The sequence below is a fragment of the Maylandia zebra genome, linkage group LG2 (genome assembly GCF_041146795.1).
Source record: "Maylandia zebra isolate NMK-2024a linkage group LG2, Mzebra_GT3a, whole genome shotgun sequence".
In the NCBI taxonomy this organism is placed as follows: Eukaryota; Metazoa; Chordata; class Actinopteri; order Cichliformes; family Cichlidae; genus Maylandia; species Maylandia zebra.
Genome location: NC_135168.1, coordinates 45,940,100 through 45,961,079, shown reverse-complemented (window position 1 = coordinate 45,961,079; position 20,980 = coordinate 45,940,100). Strand labels below are relative to the sequence as shown.

At 43.5% G+C, this 20,980-nt stretch overlaps 1 protein-coding gene across 1 annotated transcript in view; it reads right to left on the bottom strand.

Moving 5' to 3' along the window:
• apln (apelin) overlaps window positions 1–20,980 on the bottom strand; it is a 29,698-nt gene that overhangs the window by 5,512 nt on the left and 3,206 nt on the right. Inside the window, exon 2 of the mRNA XM_004545745.5 lies at window positions 9,867–10,039. Coding sequence (XP_004545802.1) covers window positions 9,873–10,039 — 167 coding nt within the window. The 3' untranslated portion in view covers window positions 9,867–9,872. The remainder of the gene's footprint in view (window positions 1–9,866; window positions 10,040–20,980) is intronic.

The following is a 20,980-nucleotide window of genomic DNA, read 5'->3' as shown; positions in this document are numbered from 1 at the left end:
TTTCCACACAAATCTCTAAACTGCTACACATAACTATCGCGGGAAAGCTTACAAAACAAATAGCAACTACTTACAGGCATGTGCTCTCTCAGGCTGAGCAAGAAAAAGTGAGCAAAAAGTGGAATAGACGACAGTTTGTCTAAAGGACTGTTTTTCCCTGGTGAGGTACTACGGCAAGTCTGCTGGTACAAAAAACACACACCCAAATGATCATGCCTGCCTTAAAGGGGCAGCACACTCCCCGCCTGGTATAGAGTACTATACCACTATGTCCCTCTGAGTAACAACACAACTTCAGTGGCGGGTCTCGAATACACCCTGGGGGTGCCTCCTTGAACAACTCTCACCTCCACTTTCCGGACCCTGCTGTCTCGACCCGGAAAGGTATTTACCACAAGCCCTGTGGGCCATTGATTTCGTTTAGCCTCCTTGTCCTTTAGGAGCACAACATCTCCAACTTGCAGGCTGGCTTGTTCTGCTTGCCATTTCCTTCTTGGCTGGAGTGTCGTCAGGTACTCTTGACGCCATCTTTTCCAGAATGAATCTGCAAGACTTTGAACTTGCTTCCACTGACTTCGGTAAAGATCCTTGAGGTCGATGTCTTCCAAGGGAGCAGACACGGAGTCCACCTTTTGTGTTAAAAGCATAGCAGGGGTGAGTATGGTCGGCATGTCTGGATCTGACGACACAGGGACTATTGGCCGGGCATTCATGATGGCTGCGACCTCTGCCATCAACGTGGTGAGCACTTCGTGTGAAAGACTAGGGGAATGCATCTTGAGTAAGATGCTATCCAAAATGCGGCGAGCCATCCCTATCATTCTTTCCCATGCTCCCCCCATGTGGGAGGAGTGTGGAAGATTGAAGTCCCACGTGCAGCCTTGGTCTCTGAGGTAAGAATGAAGTGTTGCATCTTCTGGGGTTATACCAAGTTCTTTACATGCACCGACAAAGTTTGTGCCTCGGTCTGAACGAAAGAGCTTTGCTGGACCTCTGATGGCAGTGAATCGCCTAAGCGCATTTATGAAGCTTGACGTAGACAGAGATTCTATCACCTCCAGGTGAACTGCCCTTGTTACTAAACAAGTAAACATAACAGCCCAGCGCTTACTCTCTGCAAGGCCTCCCCTCGTGCGACGGGCACAAACCGTCCATGGTCCAAAAACATCTAATCCAACTTGGGTGAAAGGAGGAGATTGGGTCAACCGATCAGCAGGTAAGTTGGACATTTTTTGTTTTTCCAGACTTCCTCTCAACCGCCTACAGATGACACACTTGTGTATGATACTTGATACAAGTCTTTTTCCTCCCAGAATCCACAGTCCAGCGGATCTGATGGCCCCTTCCGTGAAGTGCCTACCTTGGTGTACTACTTGCTCATGATAATACCGCACCAACAAGGTAGCAATGTGGTTGCTTTTGGGAATGATTATGGGATGTTTCTCTTCCCATGAGATTGCGGATAATGACGTGCGGCCACCAACTCTCAGTACACCATCTGAATCCAAGAAAGGGTCAAGTTTCCTGAGAGGACTGCGTTTTGAGACAAGTTCTCCTTTGAACAGGCTCTTGAGTTCTTCTTTGAAGGCCTCGTGCTGTACAGTCTGTACAATTACTGTTCTTGCCTGTATATGCTCATCTACCTTTGTCAAATCTCCCTCCAGGATCTTAGCACAGGATCTGCCTTTCTGGATGAGCTTTGCTATGCCACATACAAGTGTCTTCCAGCTGGAAAAGCGCTCGAACCTGTGTGAACCAAGCTGTCTTTCAGAAGCTCCTGTCGCAAAGGCTGCTATTAGTGGACGCACGTCTGCATCCCCGTCTGGTTCAACGAGCTCAAAGAACTCTGGTGGGGTAAGTGCAACTCGCTCGTCGTTTTCAAGAAATGATGGCCCAGAAAACCAGTTTGTATCTCTCAACAGTGCAGCTGGAACTGGTCTGGTACCATGGTCAGCAGGATTGTGTTCTGAACTGACAAACTGCCACTGTTCAGGCTGCGAAGACTTCCGGATGCGTGCTACTCTGTTAGCAACATACACATAAAACCTCCGGTTGGCGTTGCAGATGTAGCCCAGCACAACTCTGGAGTCGGTGTAAAACTTCACTGTGTGGATTTCCACATCTAGCTCATCCCTCAAGATATCGGCCAGCTCAACTGCTAGTACAGCCGCACAAAGCTCTAGACGGGGCACAGTATGGGAATGCCGGGGTGCTAACTTAGATTTCCCCATGCAGAATCCTACAAGACAGTGTCCTTCATCATCAACTGCCCTGAGGTAGGCAACTGCAGAGATGGCCATGGTGGACGCGTCGCAAAAGACACATAACTCCCTGTGCCGTGTGGAAAGCAGAGAAACAGGTAGGTATGGCCTTGGTATGTGAAGTTGCTCGAGTGCCTTCAATGAGTCTCTCCAAGACTTCCACTGTGCCACTTTTTCAGCAGGTATCGGGGTGTCCCAATCGCAATGCTCAGCGCATAACTCTCTGACTATAGCCTTGCCCTGGACTACTATAGGACCTGCAAACCCCAACGGGTCGAATATGCTGTTAACTGTGGAGAGAATACCTCTACGGGTAAAGGGCTTCTCCTCCTGGGAGACAAGAAAGGTAAAGCTGTCGGTTTGAAGGTGCCAGTTGAGACCTAAGCTTCTCTGCATAGGTAACGGATCCACACCTAGCTCTAGGTCTTTCAGCTCTTTAGCACGTTCCTCAGGCGGAAACGCCTCCACTACTACGTCGTGGTTGGAGGCTATCTTATGTAGCCGTATGTTGGAATCAGCCAACATCTCCTTGGTTTCCTTCAGGACTTGGATGGCATTGTCATCGGTGGGGAAGGAAGCAAGACCATCGTCCACGTAGAAGTTCTTTAGAACAAACTGCTTTGCTTCTGCACTCTGGTCTTCCTGTCCTTGCAAAGCTGCTCTTCTCAAGCCGTATATGGCAACAGCAGGAGAGGGGCTGTTGCCAAATACGTGCACGGCCATCCTATACTCTGTGATGCGCTTGGTGGGGTCATTGTCCTCGAACCAGAGGAAACGTAGGAAGTCTCTGTGATCGTGGCGGACTTTGAAGCAATAGAACATTTGTTCTATGTCTGCTGCCACCGCTACAGGTTCCTTGCGGAAGCGGATGAGCACTCCTAAAAGTGAATTATTCAAGTCAGGGCCACTCAGCAGGATGTCATTCAGTGAGACACCATCCTGCTTAGCGCTGGAGTCGAACACTGCCCGTACCTGACCTGGTTTTCGCGGATGATACACTCCGAAGATTGGTAAATACCAGCACTCCTGTTCACCAGTGGGTGGTGGTACTGGTTCAGCATGACCTGCCTCAAAGATCTTCTGCATGAAGGCAATCATGTGTTCTTTCATATCTGGCTTCTTCTCCAGCATGTGCCGTAATGTCAAAAGACGCTTGACTGCTTGGGCTCGGTTGTTAGGGAGTTTGTGCCTTGGTTGCCTGAAGGGTAGTGGTGCCACCCAACTATTCGAGTCATCTATGAAGACCTCGTTGTCCATTATTTCCAGAAAGAGTTTGTCTTCCACAGACATAGCAGGTTTGTTGTCGTGTGGCGTTTGCCGGAAGACCCCTTCACCAAGACCATCTTTCCCATCAAACAGGATTTCGGATGCGTTAGCTCCTAGAAACTGATGATGCTGCTCTGGAGTGTCAAGCTTCTCTTTGATGTGGAAACTGTTAGTGCAAGGGTCGAACAGAGAGGTACGACCGTTACTCAGCACGTTGCACCGATAGACGTTTACAAACTCTGGTTTGTGAGCTCTTCCGAGACAAACCTCTCCCACAATCACCCATCCCAAGTCGAGACGCTGGGCGTAGGGGGCATCGTGGGGCCCATTGCATCGCTCTCGAACCTTGTGTGCCTGTGGTACATCTCGACCGAGCAAGATCAGGATGCTTGCTGATGGATCTATAGCCGGGATTTTATCCACAACCCGCTTGAAATGTGGATAATGTCTGGCGATCTCAGGTGTGGGGATTTCAGACTTATCGTCAGGAAGCATGTCACATTCGATTAAGGTGGGGAGTGGAATGTGAGTCTTACCATCTAATGACTCCATGATGAAATTGTTAGCTCGGCGCCCTGTTGTTTCCATAACTCCTGAGCAGGTCTTCAAGGTGTATGCTGCTGCGCCCTCTGTAACTCCAAAAAGCTCAAAAAACTCTGTTCTTGCCAAAGACTTATTGCTTTGCTCGTCGAGAACAACGTACGCCTTAACAGCTTTCTCACTCTGGCCAGCTGGATAAACTCTGACAAGACAGATTTTGGAGCACGACTTTGCTCTGACGGTAGACCCACAAATGTCTGTGCATTTTGCTGTGACAGCTTGAGGAGCTTCTTCACCTTGCTCCCCGCCTTGCTCTCTTGCGGTTACAGGAGTCTCTGATATCCAGGGGGCCGGCCCTGGGTGTAGCGCAGTAGGGTGGTTCTCACTCTTGCACTCTCTGCACTGAACGTTTTTGTGGCAGTCTTTCGCTAGATGAGTGAACGAAGCACAGCACTTAAAGCAAATATTATTCTCTCTAAGATAAGCTTTCCTTTCATCCAAAGATTTACTCCTAAACCCACGACAGTTTCTGAGGGGGTGTGGTTTATTATGGAGTGGGCATTGTTCATCTGGTTCGGCCCTCCTCTTCCCTGAGGGGCTGGCTTGCATGCTTTTAGAGTTTGAGGAGACTTCTGTCTTTTTGACAGAAATGGGTATTTTCATGTTTGGTTTGAAGGGGTGTTCTGGCTTCCCCGTCCTCCAACCACTTGTAAGAAGGGCAAAGCTTGGATCATTGAGCGTTTTGGCTTGATCACAAACAAACTTTGCGAAGAAGGAGAACGGTGGGTAAGACGCTTGATGATTTTCTTTGTAACGAGATGCTAAAGAGACCCACTTGTCATGCAGGGAGTATGGCAACTTTTGGATGATTGGAGTGATGCCCCGAGATGTGTCCAGGTAACTGAGGCCTGGTAGGAACCCATTGGCTCTGGCGGCTTCAAGCTCCAAGAGAATGTCTCCCAGCTCTCTCAGCTTTTGATTTTCTCGATTTGAGATTCTTGGAAAATCATCCAGTTTCTTTAGGAGAGCTTCTTCAATTGCTTCTGGCGATCCATAGCAGTCTTCCAACCTTTGCCATACCATTCTTACACCTGCAGCTGCATCGTGTATGTGGACTGCTCGTATCCTCTTAGCATGCCCTGATGACTTTGGTCCCAGCCATTTACATAGCAGATCAAGCTCCTCTCTTGACGTCAGTTTTAAGTCCTCTGTAGAACTGTGGAAAGATTGCTTCCAGGCCCAATAATTTTCTGGCTGATCGTCGAACCTTAACAGCCCAGAGCTTATCATCTCTCGCCGTATTAGATACTTGGCCAAGTCTGTGGTCGATGATGAAGTGGGCTCGTCAGTCCTGGCAGCACCTGTATGAGACTGAGGCGGTTGGTAGCTACTGCTGTATTGTCTCATATCATGTGACTGTGTCTGGTGTCTGTAGGTATCCCTGGATGGATTTAAGCTGTGTGAATGTTCTTGCTTGAACGGGGCTGTCCTGCAGGGGCTTTGAGTACGAGGGTAAAAGGGAGTGGCATCTTGACTCAATTTGGATGTTCTCTGAACAGGCAAGTCGTATTTGCTGATCTCATCACTGTCGACTGGTAGTTGGTGCATCAGAGTTGGTATGAGTTCTGGTAGCTGTGAGTTTTGGTGAGGTTCAGGACTTGGATTACGCTCAACGTATTCATTTTTTAGGCTAACCCGATCTAACTCCCCAAATTCGTTTTCAACGGCTGCTTCAAGAACATTCGCTTCAGCAATGGCAGCTGCAGCCGCGCTCTCAAGCCTCAAGGTATGCAAACTGGCTTGCAGCTCTGCTTTCTTCCTAGCAGCCTCAGCTGCTGCTTTTTGTTGATCTTCCTCAATATATGCTTGTGCTTTTAACATATCTGCCTCTTTTTGTGCAAATAGTGCTTGAGCACGTGCAGCCTCTGCTTTTGCCCGTGCTCTGGCTGCAATGGCACTGGCTGAAGAGCGCTGACTGGCACGTGAGCTGTTGGAGCATATTGACCGCGTCTCAAGCGTGTCGTCGTTACTATCCATTGTAGCTTAGAAGAAACAGAAGAAACTGTGTTCCACGCAGATCCACTTTTCTGTAGGTAGCCGTGTTGGGACGATGCCTTTTTACTATTCTGCCCTCACTAGGGTGTAAAGCTGGTTTCTAGCTTGGCAGATAGCTAACAGGTCCACAATAAACATCCAGGAGTCAGCGGATACGTTTTAGATGTTTACTGTTGAAGCACTGTAAAACTGGTACAGAAACAAAAATAAAATATTACATTTCTGCTGTAATTGAATTTTCTTTACAACATCAAACATTAAGCCATGCACTACAATGTATATAACACATAAACACAAACTTATCCAAACCCTTTCACTGGTTATCAGGCTCACGCATTTAGCGATTAGCTTAATGCTAACATTACATGGGAAATCCCATAGACGGGCTAACGTGTTAGCATCGCGGCCGTTTTTCCTCACAAAAGAAAGTTTTCCACACAAATCTCTAAACTGCTACACATAACTATCGCGGGAAAGCTTACAAAACAAATAGCAACTACTTACAGGCATGTGCTCTCTCAGGCTGAGCAAGAAAAAGTGAGCAAAAAGTGGAATAGACGACAGTTTGTCTAAAGGACTGTTTTTCCCTGGTGAGGTACTACGGCAAGTCTGCTGGTACAAAAAACACACACCCAAATGATCATGCCTGCCTTAAAGGGGCAGCACAAATATTTTGTTAGTCTTTGTTGTTGATAATTTAGCTCTTTGTGCCATATAAACAGAGGTATCTTCATGATAAAAATTGTATCTTAGTCTTTCTGTATATATTTTTATGTATTGATATATTCCCGAGTTTAAAAAGTGTGTTTTTGGCAGTGTTAGAGGTCATCACACTCGATTTCTTACTACTTCTCAACTCACGTGAAGACATTTTAGTTTCTAAAATTTTCGATGTGTCATACCTTGTGTTATCTTGCGCTTGATAAACTAGAATATAAGTCTGTCCCAGACATGTTTCAACCAGATTTCACTGCCTTCGACTGGAAGATGCAGCAGGGAGTAAGAAAAACAATTGTGTATCTTGCTGTGAAACACAATCCCAACGTTATACTGCGCTCGGGGCATTGGATCACTTCTTGACAATGACGAAATCTTTGATCTTCCCGCATCTTTTATCTTTTCCTGGTCTGTGATCATTTCAGAAGGCTCAGACAACGAGGTTCATTCACTGATAAGAACCTGTTTTTGTTTTGTGATAGCATTTTTCTGAGGTCATGCAATGCCTTGAGACCTGATGTATGGTATATCTAATCACCACTGAGCTGTACTGTTGTTTGTTGTTGTTGCCCCGTTTGGTGTATGATCTCAGTACAGCAGCCCTTTTGAAGTCATACTCTACCACATAGTGAGTGTATGGGAGAAGATGCAGACCTGATTTACATTGTTTTGATGGGAAACTCTTTTAAAAGATTCATTCACTGAGCTTTCTCACACTCAAGGCCACCAGGGGTTTTCACAAATTGCCTCTGGCTTTAAATCTAAAATATCCCGTCGTCTTTTAGACTGTCACTGGCATGGCTTAGATCCAAGAGTTGTAATAGCATGGTTTGATCTGAGCCTACTCAAAGAAGATGACCCAGGTCGCTCTCTTTCTTCTCAGAGTGGTTCACATCTGGAATGTGTAATGATGAGAAAATCCAGCTTTGCCTCTGGTGTCATAGATAATAAAAGACGAGCTGTTGTTGACACTGAAATGGGGTGATGTTGCTAAATAGCTCAGAGCTGGAGGATGGATGATGCCAGGGCAATAACTGTTCTTAATCTTTGATATAAATAGTCTGGTAATGAAGTTTAGGCCAGTAACGACAAATCCATAGACAGCCTGCATGTGTAAGAGTCCTGTCCTCAGCTGGATATATCCATTGAACTCAAGCTTTGATCGAACAAACTGCAACTCCAGCTGCTGCTAGAGGTGGTTTTCCCATCATCAGCACAAACTGAAGAAGAAAGCAGGACACACGAGGAAGAGCAAAGCCTTTCAAGCTGCTTGTTGGACGGACTGATGTGAGACATCAGGTCTTGTGAAGACTTAATTCCTTCAGTCAGGCTGTGAACAAACTGGGACTGAAGAACTTCAGACTTTGAGCTCTGATTTTCTTTGGATCATTTACTCAGTGAAGGTTGGTAGTGCTATCACTAAAATGCTGCTAATGGAGAGCCCGATTCCCACTGTGGGGGTGGATTGGCATGGTATGTGGGGAGCAATCTATGAATGAGGCGAACTATGAACTCTGCGAGAATGAGGGGAGCCAGAGAGGGAAGTGAACAAAAAAAGGAAATCTTCAGCTTGTTGTGGTTTAAGTGGTGTTTGCGGAGACGGCATTGTGACTCACTGAGCCGTTCACTTTTACAGAGCTTCACAACTTCCCGAAGCTCCCCTCATTATCTGGCTAAAACTCTGGCACTGAACATAAGCTCTGACCACTCAACTCAGAGAGGATTCTCACATTTTATTGGCAGACCGAGGGAAGTTGTAAGACCCATGCTGTCCTTCAAGTGCAAACTACTCTGGCTTGGTCCTTACTCATTGTTTTCACCTTTAGAGTTCTGGAATGAGTTCAAAGGAAGTCTAAATCTAGAAAAGTACAATGAAAAATAATCACCTATGATTGTAAAAATGGCTACTTTAAAGAAAAGAGCTTCCAAACTTCTGCAGCTTTGATCCTTTTTTCTTAAAACTGATTAACCATCCATTGACGCACTCTGGCTGCAGCCTCCTCTCACTACAGATTCAATTTATGGTGGACCTCTGCAGGTCAGCGTTGTATAGTCGACACCTCCTGCAGGGATATTGTGTCTTGCCTCTCACGGCGTCTGAGGCTGTGACATGCTGACATCAGTAAATTTAAATCTGTATGTTCTGTAAATTTGATCATGTTATTTAAATGTCCGCGGTATATTTTAGTTTCCCATTGAAGCTTTATCTGGTTTTTATTGAAACGCAGAGTTTGTTTTGGTTCTGATCAATGTGAAAAAGTGATAAGTATAATGTTATCTCAGATCTTGGATGAAAGCTTTTTCATACAAAGCCTTGTTTTATTTGACAGCAAGTTAAACATCCCCTCGCAAGAAAAATGGTGCCACCCACAAACCCGGCTCTACAGAGTATTATTTTTGAGGAAAATGTGTTTTAACTGACTTAACCAGGTGGACAGTAAAGATTTGTTCCAGCTGAATTGGCTCAAAGGTAAGATTTCTAAGTATATCTTTCTACTGTATGAGGAAATAAATGAGGTAGACTTAAAAACCACCTTAGTCATAATAGGAAATCATGCAAGCTGGTGGGCTAAGTCTAATAATCTGCTTGCCAACAATAACATCCTTGTGTTGGAGCTCAGTCTGGCTGTCATTAACAGAGTTTTCAGTATTCCTGTAAGAGTTTAAGTTCCCATTCAATCCAAAACATCCAAAGGGATTCTGCCAACAAAGTATTCCAGGACTCAAAATAACATTCCCCCTAGAAATTCCTCTGTGAAGTTGGGTTTCCTCACTAGTCAGCAGTTAGAATTTAATATATCAGGAGGTGTATTGGCTCATATTCTCTGGAGAAATGTGGAGCTCTGACTTGACAGAAAATTGGTCTAATGGGCAAACACAGCAGAGATTAGCACATTGTTTTTTTCCACAAGATATCCATAGAGAGTAGAAGACTTTTACTGCTTGAAATTCGACTGTTTTACTATGGGTTTGTAGCAGCATTTCGTCAACAAAGCCTAGTGAGTGGTCAGTTAAAGACAAACTCACCTTGCTCTAGAACGGCATGGGCCCCTTGTGGGAAAGACGGGGCCGTGGGCGTCTTCTCTTCGAGCTGGTTGGTCTGTGGGTCTGACCGCCCCTTGCAGAGTTTTGCTGGACCATTTTTCTCACCATAGATGCATCTTGCAGCTCTCTGCCATGCACCGTGGAGGCCATGGGACCTGGAAGACACACAGAGAGAAAAGACCAATTTAACACCTGAAAATTGTCTTGATGATGGTTTTTCACAGTGTTTTTTCATTCAGGATATCTGCCAAGTCCATCAGAGCCTAAGAAAATATGTCACCGGATGCAGAGAAGAATCACATTGGTAATAGATGAGGAAAGAAGAGATAGACATAAATAAGTGTGTGAGAGAGTGTGTGTGGCCTTCTCTAAGCCCACCCAGTGTTGTAGTTCATCAACTCAGTGTGGTCCAAAGGAAAGCATAACAGATACACAGCCCTGGCAGAAGCAAAAAAAACCCTCAAACCCTCATGTCTCATGTCTCTGTCACCCTCCCTCAAGATTACAAACAAGCACCAACACTCGTGGAGGTGCATCTCGTTGCAGTGTTTGATCCATTCTTGGGGATGGGTTTAACAGCGTTGGGTCTCACAGAGTGCCTGTGAATGTGTGTATGAGAGTGAACCCAGATGTTTTCAGTCATCTCTCAATAAGTGTGCCCTGATCCCCTTAAGCCACCCCCCCAGCGCTTCATCCCCCAACTCCATTTTTTAATGGTTTGGTCCACCCTAAGTGTCTCTATGACCTTTCAACCTATTACAAACTAGCAGAGACCCCCCCCCCCCCCCACTCCCAACCTCTTTTTGGGGATCAAGAGATCTTTTCTTTAAAATATTTTGCTGCATATCTTTGTGTGTAACATAATATTTATCATGGGTGATCTTTCACACCACACCCAGTTTGTTCATCCAGTAAAATTTGAGTAAAGGCAGCAAAGGGCTTTGGACATGTCAAAGTGATTAAATGTCATACCAGCAAATAATACAGGTATTACATACACAGTGATGCATTTTTCATCTTAACTAACAAATGGATGTGTGCAACCAACCATTAATTTCATATAATATTAAGTTACTGAAATGGAGCTGCACACTGATTGCATGGGCACTCTAGAGATTTCTGACTTGTAAAGATTGAAGGACTCAGAAAAGGCTGACTTACATTTTGTTTCAGATTGAAGTAGAAGAGGAAGATATTGTGAGTTGTAGTCTGTAGTAAAGGTCATACTTGAAAAACTCTAGGTCCTTCTAACCAAACACAATAGTTTCTTTCATTAAATCCCTCCTCTGCCTCAAAAATAACCATCCCTTATAAACTCCATACCACGGTGTAATCTCAAGCTAAAGCCCCAAAGACAGATTGGGGGTTTTAGAGTGAACCTTTCTTGCTTTAGTAAAATACTTTGTTCAGCAACCTCATAAGACAAAGATTTCTTCAGATCCAAACTGCCAACCTTCCTCCTTTCTTTGGGTGTCTCTCATCAAACAAGCTGATTGACATTATTCACATGAGGTCATGACATTCCCATCTCCCCTCCTCAGAGAGACTGGCACCATTTTTAGAATTCCCCAGAGAATGACCTTCCCTGCCTTTACAAGAGCTGGGGTGAGGACGCAGCTTAAGATAAGTCAGCCAGTTGACTGCATAGGCTTGTAAAAGCAGAAAATACACTGAGGACAGCACTTGAGGAGCTTAGAAAAGCCATGATGATGCTAAGTTCCCTGCTTCCTTAAGACTGTTTCCATCGGTTTGGTTGCGGCACAGTCATGATATTAAATGAAGACGGCACAGCTGTGACCCCGAGGATTTTGTCTGTCTGAAACTTTAAAGACTGCCTCCAGAACTGCATTTAAAACCCTCAAGTTTCTCTAATAGCTAAGATCAGTGTGGTTGAATAGAGGGCAACTTTCTTCAAGAGCAGCATTCAAAACAGTCTTTCTGCAGCCTTTATTAATTAATGACCTTCAGCTGTGGCTTTATGAAGACATTTTAAAAGACCAGCTTCCACTGAAAAGGAGGAAATAGAGAAGGGTTTCTAGCTTTCAGGTTTAAATAATGGTGTATGGCGTGACTAAGCCAGACAGCTTGTTGAATGTTTTTAATGTATATCCCTGAAACACTAGACATCTCAAGTTGCATTTCCATGCTAATCTTCTCCGGCAAGCATATTACACAGTATATTTGTGCGCTAACAGTGGGCTAATTCATTGGCAGCAGGGAAAGTCTTGGTTGCATATTTCCGCATCTAAAGCACATCTTTGCCCCTTGGAGCACTAATCTGCGCATTATCCTTTTGTTATTGTTCCAGACACAGTGAATGAGGAACGTTTACTCATTCTAAAGGCATTCGGTTCATTTCTCTCAAATCCAGGGGATTGAATGTTAATACTCTCTGTGTTTGAGAAGATTTTGAGGCTAACAGAAGTTTTATAGGGAGGTCCTGTTTCTCCTCATTCACCTCTGAAACACCTTCGGCATTTGGACACAGAACACACAGAATCACAATGGAGGGAGTCTTCAGCATGCTTGAAATGAACTTGTTTGTACAGTTTTTTAGAGACAGAGTTAGTTGAAACGTGGCTGGGTGGTCATATTTGGAGATGGAAGACATGACAACGGTTTTGGGAATGGGTAAATGGTGCATGGTTTTTGTCAGGATTTAAACATTTAAAACCCTGCCTATTTTCTGTCCTCCTGCCCGATAGCTCTATGAAGTGAACATGATTTTCTGAGTTACGAAGAAACCTTAAATTGGGGGTTGCAATCCTCCAATCTCCAGCTTTAGAGAGGGCAGCAGGCAGTCCACTTAAAACATACTGACTTTTTATGTCTCACAGTGGTGCCTGCAGTTCTGCTCAAAGCCCAACTGCAGCTGATCTTTGAGTGATGGACTACTTTAACAAGTGCTGCAAAGCACACATGGAGTCAGTCACTGTGCAGACCTACACACACTGCAGTGCAAGATGGTAAAGTAATTGTACCTCAGCTCACACAACTCATCATCCTCTCCGGGTGGCTCAGCCTGTCATAACCCAGGTCCATAATGAGACAATTTAGATGTCTCCTACCATGGCAAGCTGTCAGCCACTGCTCGGCACTGGGGTTTTGAAAGGAGAACATCTTGTGATTCTCCTGACAAATCTCAACTCATACAATGTGCCTATGGGATGGAGAAGTGCAATGAAAGCTGCTAAAAATAAGCTGGGCCTCAGTGATAACACTGGCAGTATAGATTAACTCTTGCAGCTTGTAGGCAACGCATGGAAATGTGACAGAAACAACATACATCAACAGCTAGCCTAGGATCACTGGAATACCTGCAGAATGATTATTGCAGCATCTGTTGCTTCTGCAGAAGATCCTTTGATTGTTTCCATGGCAAGTTTATCATTGGATAACACATATTTCATCTCCATAAACAAAGATATCTCAGCTATCTTACTGCTGTGAAATTGGATCCAGCTTCTGTGGTATCACATTTGATCTTTTCCCATGAGACATTCACGTGTTTATGTCCAGCTGGCACAACAGTAAAACGGCAGGATAGTATATGTCTCACAATAAGAAGCCTCTTATCTCTACTTCGGATGACCTTGGAGCCCCAGTTTTGCCCTCAAATCTCCACACTTTGTAATTTCCGAATTAAAGTTCAATAAAGAAGGATTTTCAGGAATGACTGTTTATTGTCGATGCTGTTGCTTAAGAAGGCCACGAGTGAGCACGAGTGAGGGTGGGTAGAGGAGGAGAAAAAGACTAATGATGAATAGCAGCTGGGCTGCTCCCTATTTCCAAGCCCTAATTTCACCACCTCCTAAGGTGATATCTGTTATGTTGTGTTTTTTTTTTTGTGATGGCTGGTGCTCTGTCTTATTACAGCCAGGCGAAAAGTCGAATACTGGCAGCTTATCCCTGTTGATTCTGCAGCAGTCCATCAACGGAGCCTGGAGAGACATACATCTTCCAGGACTTGTCCATCTAGTCAGAAGAGAGAAGAGAAATAGCTGTCCTCTGGTTTAATGCCAAGTTCATCAGCTGCCCTCATAGCTGGCAAGAGCAACCTATATATCACAGTGCTGTGTCAGTGCAGGAACACAGCACAGCAAATGGGCCAGAGCTGCTTATTAATAGTTGTAAAGCTGATTTGTGTGTATTGACTGCCAAAACGACCACATAACAAATGTCTGCTCTTGTAAATGCAGCTACAGCGTAATGGTTTTTCTGCCACTAGGGCAAGAGATTAAACCAGCCCATGAGTCTACAGCAACAAGTATACAGGGGGGGCTGTGTTCATTAGAAACTGTTGCATCAAATGTAAACAGGCACAGTGAAGAATGGCTACTAAAATGTAATCGTAGCTGTGTTTAATTTTCTTTGTCACCTCAAATTGATTTGCTGTCCTCTTGAATCTTATTTGTTTGTTTACTCGTTGTGCCTCATCGCTCACAGTCGCACTGATTATGAATCAATTGTGTGCAATCTCAGAGATGCATTTTCACGGTTGGCTGGGCTTTTCAAATCTAATCTCTCCTGTGTTTTGTTTTATCGCTGTCCCTACATCACTCATCTGACACATCTGTGCCTCGTGCGCTGCAGTCTGTACCGATGTATATCAAGCTGTAAACAAATAGCTGGCAGAATGGGAATGGGGAATGTGAAGAGGCATTTTTCTCTGGGCATCAAAAACCTCATTAATGTCCAGGATTATCAAGTAATGTCAGCAACTATTATAATTAACAATTTTACAGAAATTCATGGCGTCCCGAGGATTAATCCTTTCTGCTGTCCCAAAAGTGCTTTTTTGCATTCAATCACTGAAATACCACAACATGACCAAGAAGTACCGGTCTCAATTTTTGCACAAGACTTTTATTATTTGTATGTTGAAATGTTTGATCCTATATGAGGATGAGTCCTCAAAGTGAACATATTATGTCATGTTCAGTTCTATATTTTTATTCTTGGACTCTCCTAGAGCAGCTTTGCATGATTCACAGTTCAAAATAATCCTTATTTTTATCATACTAATCACCGATTTCAACCCTGCAGTCTGAAACAAGCTCCTTGACACCAGTTCCTCTTCATAGCAACTTTCGTCTGATTGGGTGCCCCCCGCAAACATAAGGTTTAAACAGCAGGTGGGTGGGGCAGAGCTGTGCACTTGACATACTCATATTAAGAATATTATTTTTCTTGAGATCATACAGAGCCAGAAGCAGAAAAAAAACCTGTCAGTCTGAAGCCTGAGATTTTTCCCCAAAGGATGCTCAAAGTGTATAGAAATATAGAAATGAAAGAAATCTTAACAGGTTGTCTTTAACTTTCCATGTAAGCCCCTTCACAAAATTATTTACATTCCCATCATTCTCAGTTGTACTTCATGTAAAGTGCTTAAATCCTGTTACCTTAGAAAATGTGTTTGCTTTTCTTTCCAACCTCCTTAGATTACTATGACCTGGATGACTGAGAACCCACACAGACTTTAATCCTGTTAAATGTTACAATAATGACTAGTTAAAGTAAGATAAACATTATATGCTAATTATCCCTGAATGTTAGTGTTATCGTTTAGATGCTACAAGTAGTATTTTGCTCAAAGTACAGCCTCAATGAGCAGCTAGCACAGCTGGAGACTCTTAGTCTTATTTCTTGTGTCTCTCGGGGTTAAAAGCCTGTTTGCATCATTATTGGATTAAATGAGAGACACAGAACTAAAGCTCTTGTCCTCTTTTACACAATTACAAAAGTCTTATAAACTTCACTTAAACATTAATAATAGAAAAGTATTCCTCACTGCTTAACAACATTTTTTTCATTTAGGCTCAAATGAAACAGGGACTAGTATTATAGTATTTGTTTGTCATATACACAATAATGTGAGGACGGTATCATTATTTATTTCTGTAAGGGAGATAGTTGTTGCTTATTATAGGACTGTGTAATTCTTACGGGTAGCAAAACAATATTTGCGTTAGTGGGAGAGAGGAAGAATAAATACCCTGGTGTGTGTAGCCATGGTTATTACATGACGTTGGAGGCCTGCTGTCTCCATCGTGTGCCTCCCTCCTTCATTCACTAAAAGGAGAGGAGCAGTCGCTTAAGCTAATGAATCCCTCTATGACACGCCTTTGCCACAGACATACTAACCCACACTGCCAGACACAGACATGTCATCGGCAGAGATGCTCCCACTACATAAGCACATTAGGGGATCAGGGTTATTAAGCTAAGGATGAAATGTGCTAATTGTGCCAGATACAAGCCAAACATTTTCTTTAACCTAGAATAAGCCTCAGCTCTGCTACAGCATCACACAGCGGATTTGCTCACTGCCTGACAGCCTCCCCACACATTCATCCTGCACATATGGAATGGTGCCTAAGTAAGGAGGACGTCCCTTGTCGTTTATCCTGTACAATCCAGCATTTAGTGTCGGAAACGCTGCATATTGCATTCCTACCAGTAAGTCTGGGCTTTGGCAGAAACTGGTACCAATTGCTTCCCGACTTTCAGACCACGTTACCATGGCAGCCACCATGAAAGGCACTCAGTTTGGAGCAAAAAGAATGACATTGTCAACCGACCAGGTTCTCAATTTACAAATTTCACTGCACTGAGTCTGAATGCCAGATCAGCCCTCTGGCTGAGTCTGTGGTGTTTTTAACCTCCTCTGTGGGCCACTGCACTTGGAGTGTTCCTCTCGGAGGAGAGGAGGGGGGGTTTGTTTTGGTCGTGAGCACTTTCTTTTATTTCTGTCGGGGACTGTTTGATATGCAGCATTGTTGTACTGTGATAATACTAGGCTTGTGGTTGAGCTAAAGGCTGGCTTTGTCTACACAAACTCCACCGAGGAAACAAAAGTGCATGAAAAGTTGCTCCTATTACTGCAGCTTTCAAACCTAACCCTGTGTCCAGCTTACTCTGAAAGTTACCCCCAAAACTCTGAACTAAAGGTTCAGAAGTGATTAAAAACAAACCGTACAGCTCTCTGGTTTCTGGCTTTTTTGTGTGCCTTTGAGTATGTCAGCTGCCTGTGAAGTGTGATGCTGTATATACTCCTGAATTAGAGAGCGTATGAAATGATGAGGTGTGAGGCTGGTGGTCTGCTATGATCAGAGCACTATGAGTTCAAAGGGCCAGGAGCAGCAGCAGCAGCAGCATTGAGCCAGCTAATGAAGCCACTGCCTCTCCCCACCACTTGACTGCATGTTGGTTTATTCACAGCCCCCACTACAGCTGAAGAGGTGAATTTGTGGCTACAAGGTTACTGCAGGTTGGAAGCTGCTGCATGAACTAAGTAGTCTGAAAAGAAAACATAAAGTAAACACAAGGGGAGATTTCCTTTTACAACTTTCCACTAGGTGTGCCCAATCAGCTGAGGGCAGGAACAGGAGAGATGCTTGCTGCTGCTGCTGCTGCTGTTTCCGCTAACATCAGCGGGGGTAAATCTCTGCGCATGGCAGCTACAGTACGTAGGTAAGGATACCAACCGTTGCCCTAATCTCTAGAGATTGCACGTCAAGGGCAAAGGGATCCTCCAACCATCCGTTTCCATGGGCACACTAATCAGATGTGAAACACAGCCCCTCCCTCTCCTGTGTCATCACCCCCCATGCTGTGAACCTGCGTTCCCATTTGAGATGTGGGAAAAAGAGAGAAACAGAAAGAGGGAGAGAAACATCGCTGCAAAGGGTTCACTGCAGCTTTTAAAGCCAAAGGAGACCACTGCCTTTCCCCATTGCATATTCAGAGCTATTAAAGGAAAATAGCACCTACATTGCATCAGACAGTGTTACCTGTCAACCAAACTACAAGGAATAGTGTAGAAACCTGAAGCTTAATGCTAAAGAGTAGTTCACAATAAGGTATTCCTATATATAGAAATAATCTGTAGGAGTAAATCTTGCATTTCTGCTTTAATGTTTTCCACTTCTGTATATCTATAATCCAAAGTGTCTCCCCTATAAAAATGATATACTGTGCGTGTGGCATGCAGAGAAATGACATTTGGTTAAAGGCAGTGCAATGAAATTTAATAAGCAATTTCATCACACAGATTTAGCAAAGAAATAAAATTGCAAAGACTTTACTGACAGATTTAGCTGCACAGTGCTGCAGGTGAGCTGAACTTCTGTGTTTATTGGCCTTCTGCGTCAGCGAGGTTTCCGTCCGCTCTTAGGATAAACTGTTTGCCTGATGTGGATGCATGTTTATGAATTCCATATATTATTTTTCTTTCCTTTTTTTTGTCAAAAACATCTGTTCATGTTCAGGGGCTCTGAGTACTGCAGGGTGGGCTGTCTTCCTCAATGAATGAGGCAGAGGCACTCAGTGAGGGGCCAGCCCCTTATCCATGGTATTCAGTCAGCGGCGGATCATTTCATTGACCAGCGTTTAAATGTATGTGGAGGTGTGAAATAGTCTCCCAGGGAAAATAACATTTGTGATCAAAGACTGCGCAATTGTGATGAATAATGCATGATTTCATAAATGAGTGAGTTCTCAGTCACTGAAGGTACCCAGTTGTGTGGAGGTTGTACATTTCCCATTTCCAAGCACTTAATTTAAGTCGAGAACATAAGGTACATGACAGTCTGAAACCACATGAGGTATACCACAACATCCTATAATTCCCCGAGTATAAGTGAGACATGCACATCGTGTTGCCTGAGGCTTTGAGTTTAAGCAGATCCCAGTGGGGGAGTCACTAAATGAACCCAAAATCTAAGAAGTGCGGCTACACTTCCATAGTCCCAATCCACACTGCCATCTTCACAGCACTGAAATCCCTCATCTGAGGTAGAACTGCCTAACATCAGCCAGCTGTGCAACACTTTTAGCCATATATGAAATCTCACTATCCAAAATGCCATCCATAGAGATTTGATGTTAGAGGCGACAATACTCTAAGCAGTATTTATTAAATTCTGTTTCTGCATAACTGTTTGGTCCTTAAATTTGTACTTCTTCCACAAATGATGTCTTTAAAGTAATACACAAAAGTCATATTTTCCTTTTCTGGCTTTTTACAAATCGAGTATGAAAGTAATTAAGGCACCTGCTTTCCCAAAGACCACAGTATTTATTCTGCGGTCTGGCTGGCTGTTAATAAAAATGTCCACTCAGATCGCGATCAGGAATCTGATCTGCAGCTACAACCACTATAAATGTAGCACTTAATGTTCAAAAAGAGAGCCATAGGTCAATTTAATATTGGACACTGGAGGAAAAAGGGGCAGATTTTGAAAATATCTGGCTCTAATTAAGTTGTAAGGAGTGCCCCGAGCCTGATGATAGGGTCTGGTGATCACATGAGCTCTGGTTAACACAGGAGCCCCTTAAACTAACGCTTATCCGAAGCTAAAGGGCTGTGTTCTCAAAACTCAAAGGAGATCTGGTCTCCAATAAGAAAAGGAAAGAAAATGTAGCTTAACAGAAGACTTATTTACAGAAGAGAAATGCAATTATTATCCATTACTGCAGGCTGAAACATCCACTTTGAAATTTTAGGTGTAGCTGTAGCTGTCTCTTCACAATCCAGATAACACCTCTTCCTGCCAATCCTTCTCTTTTCTGTCTCTTGGACGTTCCTTAACTCCTCCCTTTGCTTTTCTACCCCCTTCACTGGATTAACTCTCAAGGGAAGATCTAAGTGAGTAGATTTATTCATTCAGTGGGTTCTGAATCACATTACAGCAGCACAGCAGTCACATATGCCAAAGTCTTCAACAGCTGACCTCTCTGGGGAGTGTTCACCCAAAGGTTATCCTTATATCCCTACCAAATGAGTTATGATTTTTCACTAAATCTCTTCCTCAACTTCCACTCCAGAGCAATTATTTGTGAGTGCCAGAATGCCATTATCAAAGCTCATGTTGGGTGATATTACACAGATCTCAGAAAGTTTTTTTTTTTTATGTGCTTCTCACAGAAACTTCAAGGAACACTGAAGCTCACATCATAAACCCAAGCATGTTTGGGTGATATTGAATGAAAATAGTATTGTTTAATTAACAAACAGATTAAAATAACAGCATATTTTAATCTATGCAGTAAAGCAGTGCTGTCTATGGGCTGTTAAATACAGACCACAGTGGTTTAACGCCTTATTTATGCTTATTGTCAACACAGAAGACGTGAGAACCTCATGTATAATAAACTATGGGTTTGTAGCTGTTAACAAGCAAATCCAGATACCTGCAAACTGTTTTTACACTTAATTGATGGTATTACTGTTTATATTGGATAGATGGTTTTTTTTCACCAAGTAAGAAATATTGTCTCTGTCAGAAATTCCTGATGCAATACCCCTCTTGGCTGTCCATAATTACAGTCTAAAGAACGTGATATACAGTGCAATATATCAGCACATCCATACAGTATAAGTAGGATGGAAAAATAGCTGACAGCTGACAAATTTATTTTCATCCTATGTCCCAAAGTCACCCAGAGTGCATATATATATATAATCATAAAAAACATTGTTCTGGTGCTTCTATTTAAGCCAACAGAGAAGTCAACAAGAGGAAAACAAATCACTCTTTACTGAGACTCCAAACTCCGCTTAGATTAGTCAATGTCTGCGTTTGTCTTTGCAGAAGAGAAACTACAGTGATGCTGCAGGTCGTTGGATCTATTTCATTCTTAGGTTGCATCAAGAGGAAATCCAGGTTCTTCATGAAACAGATTTTATCTGACCCTGTGGATGCGATATAAACCCAACTGGTCCTCACAAGCTTCTGTGCCTTAAAAAGGCTTTGTGATTCTCTGTAATCCTGTAATAACCTTTCCACTGCTCCCCTTTTGACACAACTGTTTGCCCGCTATTATTATATTATCCCTGGACATCTGGAAAAGTTTAGCTGCTTTTCTTTTCTCCACCGTAATAACATCCACAGGCACAAACACCTTCATTACTTTAGAAAACTGGGGGATTATGATTTAAAGCTTCCTGGTCACGGTAGGTTTACATCTATAGATGTTGTTTAACAAAATAATCACACCTAACTAGCCAGTTTTTATGCCTCTATGTGACTTAATGAGTGGCTGCATGTCTTTTGACCCGTAACACTTGGCTGAGCATCTGAGCGAGGCTGGAA